This window comes from Phaenicophaeus curvirostris, chromosome 9 (assembly GCF_032191515.1).
Source record: "Phaenicophaeus curvirostris isolate KB17595 chromosome 9, BPBGC_Pcur_1.0, whole genome shotgun sequence".
NCBI lineage: Eukaryota > Metazoa > Chordata > Aves > Cuculiformes > Cuculidae > Phaenicophaeus > Phaenicophaeus curvirostris.
In genome coordinates this window covers 34,381,962-34,405,067 of record NC_091400.1, presented here as the reverse complement: position 1 = coordinate 34,405,067, position 23,106 = coordinate 34,381,962, and the positions used below count along the sequence as shown (strand labels likewise).

The 23,106-nt window shown below is 40.3% G+C and overlaps 1 protein-coding gene across 1 annotated transcript in view; it reads left to right on the top strand.

Moving 5' to 3' along the window:
* The window catches only part of PTEN (phosphatase and tensin homolog), a 45,338-nt gene that overhangs the window by 5,853 nt on the left and 16,379 nt on the right, over positions 1-23,106 (top strand). The window contains exons 2-5 of the mRNA XM_069863588.1: positions 9,431-9,515; positions 12,716-12,760; positions 17,778-17,821; positions 21,116-21,354. Of these exons, the coding sequence (XP_069719689.1) occupies positions 9,431-9,515; positions 12,716-12,760; positions 17,778-17,821; positions 21,116-21,354 (413 nt within the window). The remainder of the gene's footprint in view (positions 1-9,430; positions 9,516-12,715; positions 12,761-17,777; positions 17,822-21,115; positions 21,355-23,106) is intronic.

Below are 23,106 nucleotides of genomic sequence, written 5' to 3'. Positions count from 1 at the left end.
TTTTCTCCCAGAGGAGAAGTGAATGTATTTTCTTCCTTGTAGAATGATTTGGACACGTAAATCCTCTTTGTTGTGGAAGCAATTGATATAATTTGTTCTGTAATAATATAACTGAAAGAATGTGTTCCATTAACACATTATGTTAAAAAAACTGTGCTAAGAAACTTGAAGCCATGTGAGAACTAAACTTCGGAATGTAATAGCTACAAAGCTGAAATTTTGTGTATGAAGTTTCTGTTTACCAAGTTGATTTTGCCAGTTGTGACTCTGAATAATTCAGTTTCTTAAATGAAATTGTATTTTTAATGGATTAATGTTGCCACATTAGTACTGCATAAGCTGACAAATTATACCCCTAGTACCTTAGCCTAGAGACTTCCCTTACAGCATGTTTAAACAAGAAAAGGATTCTTGTATAATGGTTTAAGCAACAGTTGTTGTGTTCTAATAAACACAACAAAGAAGGAAGAAAAGGGAGCGTGTAGACAGTTGAGCTGTCAAATACTTTAATTGCCTTACTGACCAAGGAAGGTGGTGGCTGTCATTGCTCATAACTGCCTTCCTTTTGAAGCCCACCTCCTTTCTGGTGTGAGTACCCAGCCAGTAATGTGGAACTCGGAGCAACACATGATTTGTATTCATTTACTGTGCCTAGCGTAGGTTGGATATTGAAGGTTAATTATTGCGTGGCTTTTTCAAGGGGGTAAACGGGATATGGCCTGGAGTGGTGAGTAATGATTGCTGGATGTGCCTGCTGCCTCCTCTTAAAAACTTAAGTATGGTAAGTGTGGGCTCCTCTGATTTAGCACTTCTGTGGAGGTTCTGGGGGATTAAAACAGTGCATATCTGTCCATTTGTCTGAGTTACAGGATGGCGATTTCTGGATTGCATGAGGCAAATTTATCTGAAAATGTGGGAACACTTGTAAGTGGCCCTGTAGAGCCAGCTCTCTTCTGAACACGAATCCTTTGTGGGTGATTGACTTTAATTTGGGTTGAGAGATTGCTGTTAGTTACTTTGGCCCCAGATTGATGTTTCAGATGTATAGAAGTCTTTAGTGCAGTTTGTAATTCAAGCTAGCATCCTCTTTGCTCATATAGTCTTTGCCTCATTTACTGTCTTGCCTACGTGGCCTGATAAAAGAAGTTGTGTGGAATGGAAGTAAATAATGGTGCAATTAGGCCATATATCATGCTGCATAAATCTAGGTTATCTTAATAACGATTTTTAGGCAGTGTAGCTAAAGTAGTGGGCTCTGGGATTCAAATGGTAATTGACTATGCAGCTAAAAAATTAAACTCAAATGCAGCTTGTTTGGGATGATGACTATTGGAAAAGCTGGCATTGTTCCCTTTAAAGATGAAGTCCCAGCTTCACAGCCCCAGCGTGCAGCAGTGCATAAAAACTGCTTAATATCCAGTTTTTCTGAAGTGAAGTGCTTAAGAAGTGTCTTTATAAACTTAATTCTGCTTTGTGGAGCGGTAGTATAATGGCTTTTAATTGCATGATTAATTTTCATAGAGGCCTCTGCTTAATTCATTGCATTGCCTGGGTACATATCAAGTTAGAATTGAAGTAGTTGTGTATTTTCTGTTCTTTAATTTCTTGTGTGGGTGAGTTAGAGAAGTAATGTTCGGTTTTTTGTACTAACATTTAGAGGAGGAAAACGCTAGATCTCATTAGGACAAAATTAATAGCATGTACTCTTTGGTTGCAAAATGGTTTATAGAATGGCCTTAAGTCTTGTTTTGCTGCTTGCCTTTAGCTTCTCTTGGACCGCCACCACTCTCACCCTACCAAATGATAAATTCACACAAATCATGTTTTTTGTAGCTTACATTTCATAAAGCTTTTTAGTGTGACATATTTGTTCTCCAGCCTGATAGCTGTTTTTAATTCCCTTGTCTCTTAAAGTTTCGGATGTCCTTTCAGACTTGCAGAAAGTTGAGGCTGAGCCATTTTTCACTTCCTGACAGTAAGTACCAAAGTAGTGACTGTGCTGACTTTTTACTGAATAAAATTCTTGTATCTTTCTGTGGGCGTTTGAGGTTAGGGCATGCTGAAGTGTATATCGGTGCTTCTTTAAATGCGATCCTGCAAAGTTGGGGTAGTGTGCTGAGGACATGTGCCTGGAAGGTCCTTGAAAGAGTTTGCGTGAACTTGGTTTGTTGGTTGGCACAGGGAAATTTGTCACTTTGGAAATCGCAAATTGGAATGCTACAGTCAAGCTTCTTGTATACGTGGCGTCCTGCTGAGGGGATCCACTCGGCAGAGGTGTGACTTTGAGGAAGCTGCTCAGCTGCGTGTCTCCGATTACCCTTTGCTGCCAGCACAGCTCTTGGCCTTGGGCTGCTCTGTGTTGCTGTAGCTAGCTGAGATGCAGGGTAGGTGTGGTAAGATGAGGTGCAGCTTCTCCCAAAGCATGAACAGAAGCAAAAAACCTTAAATGGACCTCTGCATGTCTTTGCCTGTAGGAACTTGTTGGGATTGTAGGGTTTTGTTCAGTAGTGTAGACCTGGACTTCGAATAAGGAGTTGAGGCCCCACCTTTGACTCCTCTGCTGAAGAGTTCTTCTTGTGACTCTGTAAGTATACTGTAGTGTGCTGTGGCATCGTTTATTTTCCTGGTTACTCTAGGCATTTTATTAATGGGAAGGGTAACTTTTTTTGGGTCCTGTAGTATCATCAGCCATTTTAGAGGGTTCTGCAGCTTTTCATAAAAAGTTCGTTTCCTTTACTATATGCACGCTTTCTTATCTCTGTGTGTGATTCTAAACCATGCAGAAATGGAAGTTTAAGGCATCTCTTTCCTCAGTCTGTGTCAGAACTAGCTCTTTTGTAGAGTAGACATCATCTTCTTTTATGCTTCTGTTACTCTTTTTGTATTTACCCTGTGAGGTTTATGAGATTGATACCGTGTTTTGCTAAAAAAATTTTTAAAAAAAGTGCCTGTTTTTTATGTAGATTTTGTGGGTTTTTCTCCAGTTGTCCTGACCCTGCTAGCAACAAGGCCTCCATATGGCTGAACGCTCAGGACACATTTTGTACGGCTCACAGATGAAAGGAGGGACGTTTGCTCTGGGAATACTTCCGAAAGGCAGTGTAGTGAGCAGGTCCAGAGGCCCCACTGTAGGATGGATGGGAGTCGAGAATGTATCTGGTTCCTGAGACAACCTGGCTGTATCATCTTCAGGCGTCATGTGATTTACTTACTCTCAATGCTGTGGGAGTTTGAGTTCCCCTCCAGGCCTGTTATCAGCCCTGTGACCTCATCTGAACAGGTTTGCCTCCTGCGTACAAAGGAGGATGCACTTCTGGTGGGTTTTTTTCGGGGGGTTGCTACATTTAAATAACAAGCTGAAGGGTTAAAAAATGAAAGAAGAAGAAAAGAAAGGATTGTAGTTGAAATATTGACATTAAGGGGTTAAACGCTTTTCTTCTAAATCATAAAATGTTTCTCAGGCGCATCTGAGTTGGTCTCTTTTCTTGTTCTTTAAGGCACAGATGGTAGAATTGGCAAGTGTGCAGCTGGCTGGCTACAAGGAATCCTCCTTTGCTCTGAAGAACTTTCTTCCTGTTCATTTCCTCTATACTTCCTGATTATCCAGACTCATAGAAAAATAGTAAACTTATTTTGTGTTTCATGCTTGCTAATGGAAATGCAACCTCCTAAAAAAAAGTATGCATGTGTAAAGGCTGAACAGTATATTTGCTAGGAAACTCTTCCAGATTTGGCTGGGTATATTTTTCCTCTGCTTGCTTTTTTTTTTTTTTGTAGGGATGCTGTCAAGAAAATGTTACTAATAAGAGCTTGGCCATTTGTCAGGACTCTTAAATCTGTTTGCGGATAGAGTGTGGACACTTCTCGTAACGCTCCCCCTGTAGCTTCAGGCTGTCAAGCTGTTGAACAGCAAGAACAGTTTTTTGGGGTTTTTTTTTGGTTTTTTTTTGCTGTCACTATACAAAGTTGTTGAAGCTGGAGTTCAAGGGCTGGAGGTTAGCACGCTAACATTTCATAGTTGGTAGGGCCAGGTGCACTGCTAGACCACGTTGCATGGTTACTGAAGTTAGAGTTCCTGAAAAATGCAGACAAATTGAGACAACAAAACAACTTTCAGAGACTTCAAAGTCATGTTGTTCTTCTGCTCTTCGGTATTGCTACCGAATGAGACTTAGCAGTTGACAGCTTGGCTGTTCTGTACTAGAGGACAGTTTCCTTTGTACTGTGGCTCTTTGTGGCCAGGAGAGTGATGGATGATTTATCGTGGAGCAAAACTGACAGCAGCTTATGGGAGAATGAGGAGCGGGCTGTTCAGGAGTGGATTACAGCAAGTATATATGCCTTGCTTGCCTGAACTGGAAATGAAAATTTGCATTCGTGGCAGTTGTGAAGTTTTTTTCAGTCCATAGATTCACCAGTTTAAATCTGTTCTTTGTTTAAGATTCGTATTTGGAAGCTGGAAACTGAGGGTCAGGAAAGTGGACTTTTGTCCTTGGTGTCTGAAGTGTGATGTTGGGGTTTTTAGCCACTAAGTATGACTTGAACAGTTGGCCATCGTTCACAGCTTCAGGCTCACTCAGCTTGTTTTGTATTTCCTTTTTACAGAAAGACGAAGTCTAATGCCTGCTAGGTCTTCCTGAAGCCTTTGATTATAAAGGTCTAATAGTTTTAAAGTTACTTTATGTTTGCATTTTGACTTAAAATCTGCTGTCAGCATTGGGTTTAAAAGGCAAAGCTGTATGTAAATTCTTATGCACTGCATGCTCTAGCATGCGTATAACATAGGAAGATGGGTTGTTTACTTTCTGTTTTTCTGTTACAGCTGCCTTCGTGAGCAGAGCTGGCATAAGGGATTAAATACTTTGTTTGAACTAGAACTTCATACAATTACTTGGGAATTCTAATGACTCACATTCTAGATAGAACATCGATCATTGTAGCAAAAGTTATAGCATAGCTGGCTGGTTTTGCGTGTTTCTTGGGGCTCTTTAAGAACTTAATCTGTAAATATTTCAGTATGCTTTTTTGGCTACCTTCCATTATTAGGAAGAAAGTGGAGTTTGTGAGTGTAGTTATAGGGCCAACACGAGTCATTTGTTTTTACGTATGTGTATGTATTTAAAATTTAAAATGTATACTGCAAATTCTTTAATTTGATCTCTGCACAATGTGGATACACAGCTATTTTTGAAATGATTATAACTTGTTTGCATTATACAGGATTTTTCTCGTAGCAACTGGAAAGACTATTATCTTTAGCGTGTGGGAATGATTTCAGGTTTTAAGAACGATGTTTTATTGAAGCTACAAACAGCATAAGAGCAAAGGTGTTTCTGAAGTGGCGTATGGGTTATGTGCTTTGATAGGTCTTCAGTGTTTTCTTGTGGTCTTTGGCAACTTAGCAAATCATTGTGCTTTAAGGTTTGTTGAAGGTTTTTAAGGCTTGTTGGGTACAGCATAGTGTTGTCGTTCATTTGAAAGGTGAAGTTTTGTGGTTAGTAAGAAGTATGAACTTGAGTAGAGGATGGCATTTTAGTGTTTTGCTGTGGTGAAGCATGAGTCTGTCTCATACAATTTCTTTATTAAAATCACTAACTAAAATAGCCTCTATTTACAAGATCGAGAAAGGAATGAGTGCTTTAAAAACTCTTGAAACCATTTCCTGGGAGTGAGTTTTGTAGTAGCCGCTTTGGCAAAATGTGGCAGGGTTTATTTTATGTTTTTTTAGAAAGCCCATTTCAAATTTTGGTAGTTATGACAGTTTGGTTAACTTTGTTTCGACTGTGCTATAGAACATCCTTAAATGGCTGAGGCTTTATCCATTTTAATTTGCCTGTCCTTAAAAAAAGAAAACAAAAAAACCAACTTGGAAATGATATTGAACTTGTTGCATGTTTTAAATCATCAGTTCTTCTAGAGTTCTAAAATTGTCTGCATCATTACCAATTTCATTATGACTCAGAACTCTTACTTTGAATGTAAGCCCAGCTTCCAAGCTCCTTTGTAAGATGTCTTGTCTGGGTGGCAAATATCTTAATTTCAGCTTTGGAAATCAATGTTAAATTAGCAGAGATGTGAAAAGCAGTGTCTGACCCACTGATAGAAGAGCTTTGTGAAGATGATGCTTAGTGGATGGTTGCTGCTGTACCCTTCTGTGTGGTGATTGCAGGCTGCCCCTGGGGAAGACCGTTGTCCATGAAAAAAACCAGGTTAGTACTGATGCAGTACCAACCATCCCCTTCTCTTGCTCCGGATCTTTGGGGCATCCTTTTGCAGGAAAGGGTGGAAGGGCTTGGGTTTTATGGCAGCTCTTTCAATGGAGTGACAACACTGCTATTTCTGCTCAGAGATTTACATCAACTGTGCAAATGGCAACAGCAGTTCCACTCCATCTTTCCATCTTACATTGCTCCTTAAAGTAAAAGGCGTTCTTCAGTTACATAACTAACAAAAGAGTTTCAAAGCAGCATGCTCCTTCAGCATGCTTGTCGGATCCATATATTAAACAGGCATAAAACGATCTTTAAAAGTGCACCTGTAATGATGCTTGGGTAAGCTTAGGCATTTGATTATGCTTGGCTTGCTCCTATTTAAAAGAAGAAATACACGTGAGCGGTGCAGGTACTTCTTGTGCATTGCCCCTGAGGGCTGAGGGAGTAAACAAGGGTCTGTTGAGATGCAGGAGCCAAAAGAGGATCATGCTTCCCAAAAGCGTGAGACCGCCCTGATTATTTTGGAACTTTTTCTCTCTCTATGCCTGCGTTTTATGGCTCTTATGTTTGGATAAGCCTGTGAGCCTGCAAACCAGAAATACTGCTGTTAAGATATTCTGATCTCTTTGCTTGGGATGTCTGTCTGCTTCACTTCCATCTTGCACCAGCTGGAAATCCTGGAAAGTATCTTATTTCTTTGACTGCCAGAGAGGAAGAGCCAACAGCAGAAGAAAAGCATCTGAACATAAACTGTAGGCTGAAGCACGTGAAGAATGTATGTAGTAAAGCTCTAGATAGCAAGTAGAAATTGAAGCCAGTTACATGGTAATTTGGTAAAGTTTGGGCACCTGTCTCATGGGTGTAGTTGAAATGGAGTTTTGTTTTGATGCAGAGCTTTGGGTTTTGATGTGGTTTGTCAAAATAAGTTGGTTTTTTTTTTTTAACCTAGAATGCTTATTTTCTATGGAGAAGTGTTGCTGAAAGCAGGCTGATAAACTGGGTTGTTTTGCTATGGTAATTCCTTTAGCTGTGCTGGAGACCAGGTTGCTGGAGGAGGTGTTTTTGAATATAAATGTTAAAACTGGCAGTAGTTGAAATTGTGTTGAAATCGGAAATGAGTAGTGACCAATGGAGTGTGCAAGCTGAAAGTCAGGTAATTGACTGTTCTTCTGCATAGAGCAGGTGGCTCTGTTTATAGCCAGTTTCTTCTGCTTCTGGCAAGTAATAACTGATAAAATAGTAAATACATTGCTAATTGCATAGCACCTTGGATTAATTTAACACTGGTGTGGACTGCTTGCAGAATAAATATGTTCAGAGTGAAGTTCGAAGTTTAAGACTTGTGTGACTTGGTAGTATCTGAAGTTATCACAGGCTCAAAGTTAAGCAGCTTAGTGTTTTGGGCTGGGTTGTGTTTTGTTTGGGTTTTTTTGACCAAGATAAAGCTTTTTCGGGGTTTGGGCAGGTACAGAATAAGTTGGAAACCAATGTGAGCCTTTCAGCATCTGTATTTAAGGCAGCTAATATTTGTTCAGATATCTCAAAAGCTTCTCATTTTCTGCATAAATAATCTTTTAATAGTTCAAGCAGACAAATGTCTGTTAATACTTGGTTTATTACATAGTAAATGCTAATTCTTATTTTGAAAGTAGGAAACATTATTTCTGTCTATCCAGTTCTAAGGTTTTTCTTAAGTCCTCTGGAAACTGTAAATGCAGAGCTCAGTCCATGCTGCTTCCCCATGAGTGGCCTGTGGGAATTCTGCAAGGATGGATGGTAACTGCTAGGCTGCTTCAGGTTTTTCTTTATATACAAGTGATTGAAATTCGAATGTCTTGGAAGCTGCTGCAGTGTGCTCCGTTCTGATGGTTACTCTTTGGAGCTTTGTTGGTTTTATCCTTTTATGGTTAAAATATGATTCTTGACAATTGTGGAATAATTTAGTTTGAAAGGGGCCTCTGGAAATCACCTGTTTCAGCCCCCTTGTTCAAAGCAGGGCCAACTTCAAACATATGCTTTGTTCTTACTCCTTCTAAATTTAGTTTGAGGAGGAGTATGTTAATGCGGCAGAGTATGGTCTGTTTTCAAGCTGCTAGTTTCATTTCTGTTTTGCTTTTCAGTGAAGCTTCTTCACTACATTATCATTTCTAATAATGCCTCAAACTTGGGATTGCTTTCTCTTCTTGAGTTCTGTTTAAAAAAATATAAAATCCATATATTATTACACCACCAGGAAAATAAATACCAGTGACTTTCTTCGAGTTTATTGAGAATTTATTATGTTGGCTTTAGATGCAAATTTACAATTTCATTCTTTGACGTTCTCCCTTAGCGATAATTTGTTTTTCCTAAGAGTACTTTTCCTAAGTTCTTCATCACAGGTTGCTTTTGGCAAGTGGATTGCATGTAGATCATAATAAGAAACTAGAATATTTTTGTCAGAAGTGGAGAATTGTATTTTTTTTAATAAAGGTATATAACACTTTTCAGATCTGTACATTCCCGTCTATTGCAGTATCTTACATTTAGGCATTCAGAGCTACCTTAGCTCCTCATCTGTTATGTAGAAATGATGGAAGGTCATAAAGACATTACTGGTTATGTAGCCTTTCCAGGGCTGGCATGCCAAAAACGCACTCTTCTGTTTATTTTGCTGTTTCACTTGCTATACGTGCTTGGGCATTGCTGGAGACTGGAGCATGGATTTGTATTTGAAACATGTTGCCTTTTAGTAACACAAGACTGTTTTAGTAGTTTCACATTGGATTTCTTCTACTGCTAAAACTGTGAAGACCAGCGTGTTGCATCTCCAACTCTAGGGAGGTGATGGGTTATGGAAATGGATTACTTGACTCTGCTTTTCTAGCGGATTGCCTTCCTAGTGGCCATTAACCATCGGCTACCTGGTGCCACAGCTTTTTGATAAGTTGCCTGTTTGATACGTAAGGAGATTTCTGTTACAGTGACTGTGGTCCAAGTACTGTGTTTTCCCTAGCTTCCCTCCTGGTATTTTTTTACTCTCCCCCAACATCTTTCTCAGCCTTTTTTGGAAAAGATCCCTTATTACTTCATGTATGAAGCTGAATTGTTCACAGGTGGGAGTAGGTCAGAATTGTTGCTCTGACTTTGGTGCTGTTAAACATTTGATTAATGTCCATCCCATGCAGTTGTAGATATTTCATGTGCTTCACAAATGTTTCCCTAACTTGCATATTCAGATATTTATCCAAACATAATTGCCATGGGTTTTCCTGCAGAGAGGCTTGAAGGAGTATACCGGAACAACATTGATGATGTAGTAAGGTAAGACTTTGTTCTTTTCGTTACTTATTCTTGTGTATCTGAAGTATCCTTTCTGCACTCTTTGCTGTTCTGCTAAGGAAAGGATGCGTGTTCTGAATCGTGGAAATGGCAAAATTTTTGCATCTTGTAGATGTTGCCTTCCTAGCTTTCCTGAAAAATGTTAGAAACAATGAAAATTATATTTTCAAGAAGTTTAGGCCAGCCTGCTCTTCTTGGTCAATCTCAAATGCATGTAATTTGATTTTTAGTGTCAAAAATTGAATGCAGTTAATTGTGCTGGAGTGAAAGGAGGTTTTCTGATTGTATCACTACATACAAGAAAGCTTTTGTCGTCGTTTTTGAGACTGTTGAAGGAGTCCCACAAACTCAAACTACCTGGACATCTTTCTTTACCAGCAGTCAGAGCCACCTTTTCATTACATTGATGTGGGCATTGCATCTGCTATGTGAAAAATGTTCCTGATGGACTCCAGCTTTGGAAATTGTAGGATAGGGGCAAAGGCTAGACTTGGAATAAAGCACATGGAAATAATCCAAATCAATAATAATGAGTAGTCTTTGGAGGCCCTCTTCCATTCACAGCATTGGCTTCAGTTGCTGCTTTATGAAGGAAAATGCATTTTATTCATTAAGTATGTAGATATGTGTAAATTTAAGTTTTCAGAGGGAATTACTATATAATTAAGTTGTCCATAAACACTGTTTATCAAAAGAAATAGTGATCACCTAAAAGTCTAATCAACCAAAGTAAGATATGGGAAGATGTAAATTAAGTGGCTGTACAGAACTGGGTGCTAAGGTAGTATTATGTTTGTTGCACCCTAGTTTTAGATGAGAATAATGCACAAAAAGTGATCTTGCAGCATTCTGCATGTTGCAGTCAGCAGGTTCTCATCTGCTCCTGTCATCTTTTTATTGTGGAGTTATTTTCCAAGACCTTTTATGCAGAAATGCCATGTGTTGCTGTTGAGGCCAGTGGGCTTTTTCTGAATAGCTGGTATCCTGACAAATGTAACATGAATGCCTTTACGAGAAGTATGACCCGGACTGCTGACTGTCTTCTGTGATTGATGCTTCGAGAATTCGAATGCCTTAGATGGAATTCCATCCTTAGAAAAACAGAATTATAGAATCACTAGGTTGGAAAAGACCTTTGATATCATCAGCTCCAACTGTGCCTGCCCACTACTAAATCGTTTCCCTAAGCACCTCATCTACCTGCCTTTTAAACACCTCCAGGAGTGGTGACTCAACCACCTCCCTGGGCAGCCTCTGCCAGTGCTTGAGAACCCTTTCTGTGGAGAAGTTTTTCCTTATGTCCGATCTGAACCTGCCCTGGCACAACTTGAGGCCATTTCCTCTCATTCTGTCACTTGGGAGAAGAGACAACACCCTCCTCTCCCCGACCTCCTTTCAGGTAGTTGTAGACAGTGATAAGGTCTCCCCTCAGCCTTCTCTTCTCCAGGCTAAACAACCCCAGCTCCCTCAGCTGTTCCTCATAAGATTTATTCTCCAGCCCCTTCACCAGCTTCATTGCTTTTCTCTGGACACATTCCAAGACCTGAATGTCTGTCTTGTAGTGAGGGACCCAAAACTGAACAGTATTTGAGGCGTGGCCTCACCAGTGCTGAATACAGGGGCAGAATCACTTCCCTGCTCCTGCTGGTCACGCTGTTTCTGATACAAGCCACGATGCCGTTGGCCTTCTTGGCCACCTGGGCCACTGCTGGCTCATGTTCAGCTGCTGTCAACCAACACCCCCAGGTCTTTCTCCTCCAGGCAGCTTTCCAGCCGCTCTTCCCCAAGCCTGTAGCTCTGCACTGGGTTGTTGAGTCCCAAGTGCAGGACTTAGCCTTGGTGAATCTCATCCCATTGGTCTCAGCCCATCAATCCAGCCTGTTCAGATCCCTTTGCAGAGCCTCCCTACCCTCAAGCAGATCAATGCTTCCTCCCAGCTTAGTGTCATCTGTGAACTTACAAAGGGTACGCTCAGTCCCCTCGTCCAGGTCATTGATAAAGGTATTGAACAGGACTGGACCGAGCACGGAAGTTTGTCCTCAGCTTTGTGGCTGTTAGTGGCAGAAGGAGAGTTGGCTCTCCTTGCTCTCCTTAAACAAGCGGGGACATCTCATGAGAGGAAGCACATGCCCACCACCTTCCTTGGTCTCAAAGCCTGCCAGCATGATTCTCAGCAGGCGGGAATCATGAAGTATTTCTGCTGATGAAATTGGAGTCCCATCCTCACTGCTACATAAGGAGCTTTCGCATCTGTTCTTATTCTAATGCATTGGTTTAATCACAGAGTAGTTCTAGGTTCTTCTGGAATATTATGACTGATAACCAGAGCTTGTTTTCACTTGAGCTTTCCAGGATTTTAGCAGCTACTGTTTCTTTTTCAATTTGAACAGCATGTTCTGTCATGGCTAATTAAATTCCTTCTGGCTGATGTGCAGATACACACTGTTGATGATGTTAAGTGTAAACATTTATATGTTATTTCTTCTTGAACATTGCCAGGTGACACATCATATATAATCACAGCAATTTTGATGAATCGTGTTTGCAGTTTGGCCCTCTGAGGCTTGTATGGGAAGTTTTTATTACAAAATAAGCATGAAAATGAAATGAAAGTGGAAAAGTACAGTGGTCTTCCTCCTCCTTCCCAAACCTGGAATGTCATGGCACTGTCCCTAGACCTCAGTGGCAAATAAGAGCCACTTAAAAAATTTGCTGTTAAAATGAATGATTCTGGCTGTTCTGATTGGAATGTGAAAACTATTTTAACTACTTTTTTTCATTGGAAATAACACTATGGCAAAATACTTTGCATAGATGATTAACCTGGAAGTGAGTGTTTACAGAAAGCTCATGTAATCAATGCTTTCTCCTTTACAAATAAACAACCCTTCCTGAGTGCAATATATTTATGTGCAGTTATCTTAGAAATCTGTGCAGATTGGTCCATACAATAAATATTTCAGTTGCAGGTCATATCTTGGTCTCCTCAGTTGCATAAGTGGTCTTATTCGTACTACTGGATTATTTGTATGAGCGAGGTTTGCAGCATGCTGCCTCCTCGACTTTGAGGCTCTGCAGGGCCAGCTGGGACTTTGAATGCAGAACTGCTTTAACAATGCTGCAAATTAAGGTCACCGTTATTGCAATGTATGTTAATATGTGCCTCTTTTTTTCTATTTAAGGTTTTTGGATTCAAAGCATAAAAACCATTACAAGATATACAATCTGTAAGTATGCTCTTATGGATGTATTTTCCGAAATAATGGGTTCTAAAATAGCTTATGAGTGAAAGTAGCTCGTTGTTGCACTGAAGCAGAGCTAGAGAGGTTTTGCACATTTCTTAAAACAATTAAGCCTGATTGAGAGCACTGTTACTTCATTTAGTGGAGCTGAGTGAGGTTAAATGAAATGCTGGTGTGTATTCATATTACTTGAACGCTTTTAAATGACTTGGCATCCAGCCCATCTGGAGCTTGTACCATTTGATTAAAAAGTGAAAAGTAATTCACAGCAGACTTTCTGTTAATGTATTAATGTCTGCAGTGAAAAAAATTGCCAAATGAATATTTTCCTGGGTTTTTTTTCTTTTTTCAGTTTTTTACTGAACTGTGCTGGTACCCAGGATATGTGTGTTTGCTTCCTCACAACTCTTGACTGTCCCTCTTTATTACTTGGAAAAAGCTGTTGCAGTGATTTCAATGCGATGGTTTCTCACTTTCCCAAGTGTAATTTTTTCCTCTGAAAGTTTAGTTATGCAGAAAGCTGGTCTTCTTGCAGAAGGGATTTCTGTTGTTGTTCCTTGATCATCTTTATATATAGACTTAGACTAATTTCATTTGTATAAATGATTTGGTGATGTTGGCTGATGTTGAAAAGTAGGTTCTGGTTTTCCTACCCCTCATTTTTTTTGTCCCAGGAAATTAAGTTGACGATTTACTGATTCTCTGAGCTAGTAAGCGGGTTTTTTTAAATGAGAATGTTTCTAAACATCTACTATTAATGGAAAAATTACTGTAGTGTGGGATTCCAAGTAATGCATTACATTGTAAACTACCATTCCTTAAAAATAAATATACCTTTAAATTAGTTGAAGGATTATGCGCCAGACAGCTCGGATTCTAGAAGCTGAGGACTTGTATACTGGTTATGGGAGTTGTCTGTAAAGCTTGGGGCAGGATGGGACAGACAAAGAAATATAAATAAAATATGCTTTAAAATAAACAAATTGGATACCTATCCTACAGTTCAGTAACAAAATTACTTTCTCCAGCTTTTACTAAGTGTTGTCTTTGTGGTACTTGAGAGTGGCAAGGGCAGGGATTCCTAGAATGGCTGATAGCTCCTTTGGCATGTAGCTGCAACTCCCTAAAGAGGTAGCTTTCTGGATATCTTCCTTTGAGGTCTTCTGGCGCTCAGTGCTGGAGAGCTGCATCATGTAAAATCTGACTGCTGTGGTTTATTCGACCTCCATGAAGCCTCCCAAGAGCTGCCACCAGGTTTGAGAAGCAAAGCAAACAGGACAGATAGAACTGAGTTTCCTTCTGCCTCTCAGGGCTAAGTTCAGCTGTTGGCTTCTGTGAAGTGTGGCTCTGCTGTTGCTTACAACATGAGGGCTTGCTGAGCTGCCTGGTATGGCGCTGCTTGTTTCAACGTGGCTTGAGAGGTGATGAGTGAAAACAATGGGTTGCTTGTTCTAGGCTTGGTCAGAAAGTAAGAGTTGAGCAAGACTTCTGTGTGTCTTAGCAAGTAGCTTCTCAGGAAGGTGGTGCTTGACAAGTTCCTATTCAGCTGTATGCTAGTGACCTCATTTTACTTTAGAAAAAAGCAAAAAAACAATCCCCCAAGCTTACCCAGGAACAACTTTAAAGTTTTTGAGAGGCAAGAACTGTGGTGAGACAGATGGTTTTGACTTGTGTTGCGGGGTTGTGTGTGTTCAGATGTGGAAAGAACTTGTCCAGGTGTGCTAGAGGTTTTTTTTCTTCAAGTTCTTCACATAAAATATCAAATTTTCAGTTCTTGGTGCAAGAATCCCCCATCAATTTTCCTACTTGCTGACTTCAAAACAATCACAAATGAGACTTGCTAAAAGTACTGTATGTAACCTCAGATGAAAACTTTTGCAGGAGGAAGCATTCTTTAGCAAGTGCATGGATTTTCTTCCTCCTTAAACATGGATCAGTTGTGAATGAACATTGGAGTAATTACTGCACAGCTTGAAAAATGTGGCTTTTAAACTGTATCTCTGGCTAGAGAGGCCAGGTTATCTCTTTTATCTTTGTGTGCAAAATTTACACGCAAATTAAGTACATCTGTGTCATCAGGTGAATTGTTGCAATGTTGGATCATGAGATAGGGAAGCAACTGCAGCCTTCAGGTATTTTGGAGATCAGCATCTCTCTAGATTGAGCTGCTCCTTGGTAAATAATGAACCTATTGTCTGTGTTTAAAAGGAGGAGGTGGGTGTTTAGAGGATTTATGTGATGATATTCAAACTTCAAACGCTGTCATGGGGTTTGAGTTCCCTTAAAGTGGCTCTTATGTGAGATTGATAATAATGTGTGTGTTGAACAGTTTTATTGGAAAGGATCTAGAGAGATTTTTCTGAACTGATGCTTAAATGATGTCAGTGAGGCCTCATCCTGCACCTTGAGCTCTTAACTTCCCAGTGAATGCTGAGCAATCAATTTAATTTTTTCTTCTTTGTGTTAGGTTTTGTGTGCCTTTAACCCTTTGCTGTTTCTTCAGTGTTCTTTATTTTAACGTGTTCTTTCACTTTCATCTCATGATTTAATGTACTGCCAAGTTGTCACCTCCCCCACTGTGGTGATCTTCATCTCCACTATAGGTCTTTTTTAACTGTCCTGTGGGCAGACACTTAAAGGAAGCTGGAACCAAACAATGTGGATTTGGTGTGTACTTTCTGTACGTCTCTGTACGTGGGGTTGGGCTTTGGCATCTTTTCTGTAGCCTGTCCTCTCGTCAGTGGGATCATGGTTATGATCAGCAAGGTGCCTGGCTGGCAGTGCTTAGGATCTGGGTTGCTTTAAACTCACTTCAGTCATAAGGGAAAGAAAAAAAAAAAAAGGTTAGGTTTCATCAGGAGATCTAACTGTATTACAGGTCTAATTGTGTTTAAAAAACCCAGTGCATTTGAAATGCTGTGCAACACAAGCATCCCCCAAAGCATGTGTTGGTGGGACCTCTGCTGCAGACGTGTGTAATGAAACAGGAGTGTCTTTTGAACCACTCCGTCTGGAGCTGTGCATTTGTTGTGTACAGCTCCCATAAGGGGCTATGAAGAGTGACACGACCCCGTTCTGTTCTTAGGTTCTATCCTGGGTATCAGCAAAACTATTTTTTACCCCTTATGGTGTTCTACTTGATACTCCCTCAAACTTAAACATTTGAAGGCTTTTTTTACCTGTGTGTGGATTTAGTTTTTGAGGTTTTTTTCTGGTGTTTTGAAGACTTATCTCTTAGTCCCACTTTGAAATGAGTGTTTCTTTAAAAGGGAAAAGGAAACTTTCTTGGAAAGTTACTTGTGTTAACTGTTTTGCTCAACTGTGAAAGTTCAGGTGCTAACTAGCTTGTAAGAGGCCTTGCCCAGCCAGGCTGATGGCTGCTCCAGGCGTGGTGACTCCTTACATACGATGTCTAACCTTTCTTCTCAAAGGCGTGAGTGGAGATAATGGGTTTTTTTTTTGAGTCCCATCTGTCAGCTTAATCTGTGCTGTATCACTTTTTGCCCAGAGAAAGTGTCGGCAATGTCATCAGAGCTGTAAAAAATGCCAGACTTTCACTAGCAGAGGTTAGAGTTGAGAAGGCTCTGGCATCCAGAGGAAGGGAAGTGCTGCATGCACGTGCAACCCCAGCAGACCTGCCTGTGTCCCTGGCATGTGAGTCTTGTGGACAAAGCTCAGTGCAGCAGATGCAAGGCTCCAGTTACATGCAATGGTCATACGAGTAGAAGCCTAAAAGTTTGCGTGTCTGAAAGTGTCATGTAAGCTCCAAATGCCCCGAAGGCTACAGTCATAGTGTTCCTATTAAGGAAAGATAAGTTCATACCAGTCCTGAAACTGATGTGGTTATTTGAACCCTATCAGGAATGTAGATTATAATAACAGATCTAGATGCATTCTGTCTACTGAAATGACTCTCCATCATTTTGTTTTAACCTGGAATCCCATTGTTTCAAAGCAGGGTTGTTCTTGTTTTGCTTTCTGAGCTACGGTTTCACTTGTTTCGTGTAGGGGCCCATCATTTTGTCTGAAGAGAGCGATTCCAAGGAAAATTATGGGGGGCATCCACTTCTCGCCTTCTTTCCCCTTACCCCCGACATCTGATCGAGCTTGTTCCCTTACTGCATGCCATTTTGGCTGTATTGGAGCCCTGTTGATTGAGTTGTTCATATCTCATTACTGATGTTTGTCCCTAGGGTAGCCATCCTGCAAGTGCAATACAGTGTTATTTGCTGTGCTGCCTGCTGGCTATAGTGGGTCTCCTAGAGTGGTGGGGCAGACATTGATGCAGCTTCCAAGTCTTCAGAAATGTGCCATTTTCCAGGGTTTATGAGGGCAGACCTGGCTGACCGGCCTTTTGCTTTTTTTGAGTTCACCTGATTTCAAGTATGAATGCCATCTGGAGAGCAGCACCACAATCATCTCTGTTGTGGCATTCAGTGGTGCTTTTGGTTGCCTCTGGTGGTCTTGTTGGTGATCCTGTAACTGGATGAAGATTGCTTGCTTGAGTTGCACTAGCCAAGGGTCCTCAATGTTCTTGTGATCCCATCACCCTGAGCACCCATGTTGTCATTGAGGTATCTTGCCGTGTCTTTTGAGTCCAGTCAAGTGGATGAAGGTCATAGCAGTCTCTTTGTGCGTTTGTATGGGAGTACAGAGCTGCTTGAGCGGCTGCAGCTGTTAATACTACAGTGTTAAAAAGTGGTAGTGTATTGCATTACTTGCATGAATGTCTCCATTGAGAGTCACGCTGACTGAAACGTACTGATGGACTTCAATTACCATAGGGTAAGCAATTGCTTTTCATTATATATTAGTGAGCAACTCCTCAACATCTGCATCAAAGCAGGATTTCTATATGTAACCTCTAGCTGTAGTTTTAAATCACAAAGCTGCTGGGTGTACATAATTTTCCCATTTGTTGTTCTGTATGTTCCAAGGTGTAACAAATGCTGGGAGTGCCTCAGACACTGTTCTTGAACTGTTGTCTGTTTTTCTTTTTTAGATGTGCTGAAAGACATTATGACACCGCCAAATTTAACTGCAGAGGTATGTTTTACTGTAAAGTGTGTCCTTCTCTTTATACTTAAGTGTTTCTGGATGAAGATATAAAGGAGGAGCTGACAGATAGTAACGTAGGAGATCAGAGTGCAAGGAACAATGTCAGATTGCTTTGAGTCTTTAAAGAAACTTGCTATATTCTTGATGCTTTCAAAAAAGGTGTGTTCCTGACAGTTAACTAGAGCAAGATCTAAAGCAGTTGGAAGTCTTCTGTTGCAAAAATTTTTGCAGAATGGGTTATAGAGATGTTTCTGTTAAATCGGCGTGCAAACATATTGTAAAATTTTAGATGTGAAGCTTAGAGTAGTCTGGTTTTTATGTAGAAGCGTCACTTAGAATAAAAGTGGAGAACACTTAGACCACTGTCACTATTCACATAAAAAGCTCTTTAAAGATCTGGAACAAACCTGCAGTTGTTTTTTTTTTTAAAAAAAAAAAAAAAAGGAATTAATTCCCATGTGATGCCTGTCTGAGAGGAGCTGGTTCTAGACACTTTGTGGAGGTACCAGAACTGGTGGGGAAACTTTCGATGAGACCCTCTGTAAGTGGAAACTGATGGACTTGTTTTGTCAGTATTAACTCCTCAAGTAATAAATACAGATTTACCTTTATTCTTTGCACACAGCAACATCTCTGCACAGAGTAGTAGAGCTTGTAGGTCTTCCTGCAGTGCTTCAGAATGGCAGCGTAGTTAAGGAGTATGTGTCTGTATGTGACTGTAGGAGATGAATAAATTTTGGCCTTTCTGGCTACTAGTGCATCATAGCAAGGGTTCGGCTTTTTTATTATTGTTTTAAATCATCCTTCTAGTTGTCAAGGGCATGTTCAGAATATACCCAAAATGTAATTAGCTGCTCTAATGTCTGAATGTAGAAGAACTGAAATAGTCATGTTGAAGTCATCTTTGCCACGTCAAATGGCAGTGTCCGGAAGCCTCACTAAAAACATACAAGCCAGAAAAAGTATTTTAAGATCTGCTTGAGCAATACTTTGGGTAAGAGGAGAAAAGGCATAAATGAAAAGGGTGTGCTTTGCCTATGTCCAGAACACATGCTTGCTTTAATTTATGCTTGTTCTTAAGGGGTGCTCAGATCCCTTCACTGTCAATCGCAGGCCAAAATGATGTTTGTGGCAGCACCTTTCACAGCACCTGTCTAAAACGACACTGTTGTAGGGAGCTACACGCTGCATTTTTTTCTTTTCATCTTTGAAGTGGTTACTGTGGATAATCAAATTGGTGACTCAGGGCTTCCCATAGTTGAGGATCAACAGTTCTACAGATCCAAAATCTTCTAAAGTGAATTAATTTTGACGAGAACTTCTTATTTGTACACTGAGCAGGAAACATCATAATAGTTCATTATTCAACATGGATGTGCTTGTGTCAAATTCAAAACCAAACGTGAAGGCTCTTCATGTACTTTGGATGCTAGCTTTCTGTCTAGGGTTTTTGCAGTTTCTGGAGTACTTCCATACTGGAAATTGCCTTCTGCTTTGCCACAGGCTTTTCCTTTTAATTTTTTCACTCCTTTACTTGCTGTGGGGTTTTTGTTGCAACGTTTAGGAGTTGGAGAGAGTTATCAGAACCATTTTCCATGCTGTGTGCTCCAGTGCTAAGAACTAAAATCCATGGAGGACCTGCACCCTCTCAAGGACCTGCTTGAGATTATGCAGTTTAATGTGTCCTAGGGTTGCTTTCTGACACTTACTCTCTGCACCATCACAGGGCATCCATTTCTTCAGCTGTTCATTTCATCTCTGCAGAAAATACTACAAGGTTTGCCTTTGATCCCAAATATTGGGGAGAATCTTCAGCATGCCATTACTACTTGGGTTTTTTCAGGCTATTCTTTCAGGACAATGTTGTCTTTCATTTTCATGGGAACGTTATCGGATGTAGTTAAGATAGACTCGAAGTTGTATGGAGGAATTCACAGCATCTCCTAACAGCTTCTTTTCTTAGGCATTTATGAATAAATTTATCCCTTAATTTACATCTGCTGCAAAAGGTGTCATCTGTAAGTTTACATAAAACAGTGATTTGGAGAGTCTTTGAATCTTCCATGTGGAAGATCTTATTAGCGTATATTCATATTTATTAACTTTTACTGCTTCTTTAGCAAAGATTATTAACTTTATTGAGCTTCCATATCTGGTCTACTGGAAGATTAAGTGGGCAGTCTGTCCTGTGAATGAATTAAACTGCCCTTGCAGATCCTTCTGCAAGGCTTCAGACTTGTGCTGAAGTAGTTTAGCAGTTCCATATTTTCATCCCTCACTTCTGCTCTTTAACTCCTTGGGGATTCTTCAAAGAGAGCGTTGCCTACGTGACAGAAGAGTAGTACTTATGAAACGAATACAAACACTTGCCAAAAAATGAAATGTATTCATCTTTAGACCAGAAAAGGAAATGTTGTTTCTAGGTGAGAATTTGAGTGAAACAGAGTTGTATTTATAAGATCCCAAGTCTGTTGATTGAGAATTGGGGTGTACTTCATAAAGTGCGGTTCTGATGAAACTAGTACAGCCCGATGTAATTCTGCCTGTCAGCATGGCATTGTCTGTCAACTCCTTTGAGGTGTTAGAAGTTTGGGTGCTTGTCTTTGCTTATTGCTTACTTTTTTTGCTCTCTCGAGTGTTCTTTCATTTCCTGCATGCTTGCTTTCCATCTCTAGATGGAAAAAAAAAAACATTTGTATGAATCTACGTATCCATCCATGTAAGAAAAAGGACAACTTTGTTCAGCATTTTTGCTTTAGATTTCATAAGTATTGCAAGTGCCTTACATGAGACTTTTATTTGAGCAAATTCTGAGTTTGTTCCCAGTGTAGACCCAACTGTGCTTAGAATTTTTCAGCAAAATGCCAGTTATCTGTTCAGTGACTGAGGTCTGGCCCCATTTTCTCTCTGTAGGCAGTGTAATTATTGCTGGAGCAATAGGTTTTCACAAGGTTATTCTTTGTGCCAATGCAGTCTTAAATTGTAGGGAATTCATGATGTAAAATATAGACAGTCGGTGCCACTCATTTCAGCAGTGATGTGGAATAGTCTCTTCATGTAGCAGGATGCTTGCTTACTTGTTACTAGAGAAATGGCTGCAATGCATATAAGTAGTACATTACTGAACAACATTGTAATAAAAAATGTACTTACCTATATGTAAGATAGGGTTTTACTTACAAACTTGATTCTTTTGCGTGCTTGTCACAAAGTTGACCTGTCTAGTTGAGCTTGCTGTGATTTCCTTTTGAGATTTTGATGAATTACTACCTCTCATTGCAGTTGCACAGTACCCTTTTGAAGACCATAACCCACCACAGCTAGAACTCATCAAACCTTTTTGTGAAGATCTTGACCAATGGCTAAGTGAAGATGACAATCATGTTGCAGCAATCCACTGTAAAGCTGGAAAGGGACGAACTGGTGTAATGATATGTGCATATTTGTTGCATCGAGGCAAATTTTTAAAGGCTCAAGAAGCCCTAGATTTCTACGGGGAAGTAAGGACCAGAGACAAGAAGGTGAGTTTGCTGTTCTTCTGTTTTCCTGCCTGTATCTTTATGCTTTTCCTGCTTGAGGTCAATTTGGGTGGTCAAGCCCTTTAAGAAATACTTCCCATCAGTTGTGAAATCTGGTTTGATTTAGCTTTAACATTATTGGATCAGTTTGGTAATTCTAACTGAAAAAGCTTTCTACAGCAGCAGCACTTGGTCACAACACTAAAGCAGTCTGGTTTTTCCATCTCCTGGTCAAGATGATCTGGACAGTTTATTTTAAATAGCCTTTTAACTAGTGTTCTGTTGTGTGTCGCATCAAAAGAGTAGTTGATGAGTGAACTTGTTCAGCGTTTTCAGCCCAAATAAGAGGATTATTCTAGCTTGTTTTACTTGAATGGATGAATTGTTGATCTCCTCAGTTTCTCTTAACTTCTGTGGCCGTGTTTGGAGGTGCAGTGTTATTAGTGTGTTACAGTTGAATATCCCTGCTGGAAGATTCTGTTGTTGGATACCTCTTTTCAATAAAAAGGTTGTTAAGCCTGGACGCTGGCTGCCTCAAAGCCTGCTTTGTGAGGTGCTGTCATTTAGTTTCTTGTACTTCTCTAGAGAAAAAGCGAGTGGGTCTTATTTCAGAAAAATTATGTTCATGGGTACAAGAGTTTTCCATTGAGACCTTATCAGTGGTACAAAGAAACTTAGCAGCAGGTGTGTGTTGGACCTCTGGTTATGCCTCATTATTGGGAATTTAAGTTCCTTATTTGAAATCTCCAAATACGATAAGATGTGACTTGCAGGGTCACTTCAGCAAGCTTCCCTGCTTCCCCTTCCATTGCTGCCTTGTGTATGTTGCTAGAGCAGCCCAGGATGATCCCTGCAGACCACTTTCAGCCTACTGAAGGCTCTCTGTTTTCCTGTAATATTTGCATAACATATTAATTTCACAGTATGCAGACCTCCAGTAAGCAGAGCTTCGTGTTTGAAGGTTCTTGAGAGCAGAAGTGTCACAAAAGGAATTTTAGGACTTGGCTGTTAATTCACTGGAAGGAGCGAATAGCTTCTTAGTTTGCTCTGTGTATGAGGTGGAGCTGTTATGCCATGTACTGCTGAGAAGACAGTTGCAGTGTGATACTGGAGTGGGAATAGTGTCAAGGTTTCCCTTTGAAAGTGTCAAAACTTTGCAGTTTTTTGTAAGAGTGCATGGTAGTGAATAGGAATGAGCTGTGTGATGAGCAAACAGTGTAGATTACTCCTGCTGATAAAGATTATCTGAAGAGTCAGATAAAACATCACGAAAACTACAAAACTGAACAAATACAGGGTGCCGCATGTTGTACCTCAGTTTCCCTTTTGTAAAAGGAAGGCAGTATTTCTGCACGTAGTGTATTGCAAGTAAGGTCAGTTAGGTGCTCGTAAGAACCCCCATGGTACCTCTGGTGTGTTTGAGGTAAGGGAATGCTTAGCGAACAGGAACAGTGAGAGCCTTGTTGGTGAGCTTCACTGCAGATGCTGTCTGTAACCTGCAACTTTGTTCTGGTTTCGATGTCTCTACTGAAAGAGTTGATTTCTACACCCACCCCCCCCAGCTCCTCTTGCGCATCGTTATCTTTGTGGAGAGTGGGCAGCACACAGCTCACATAATTTTTAGAGTAGTATTCATAAGCAGGTATTCCAGTGCAGGTTCTGAGAGCTTTTTCTTCTCTTGTGGCTCATATTTCAGTGTCATATGTTGAGTGCTGCTCTCTGATTTGACACTTCACCACATCTTCATGTAAGTGA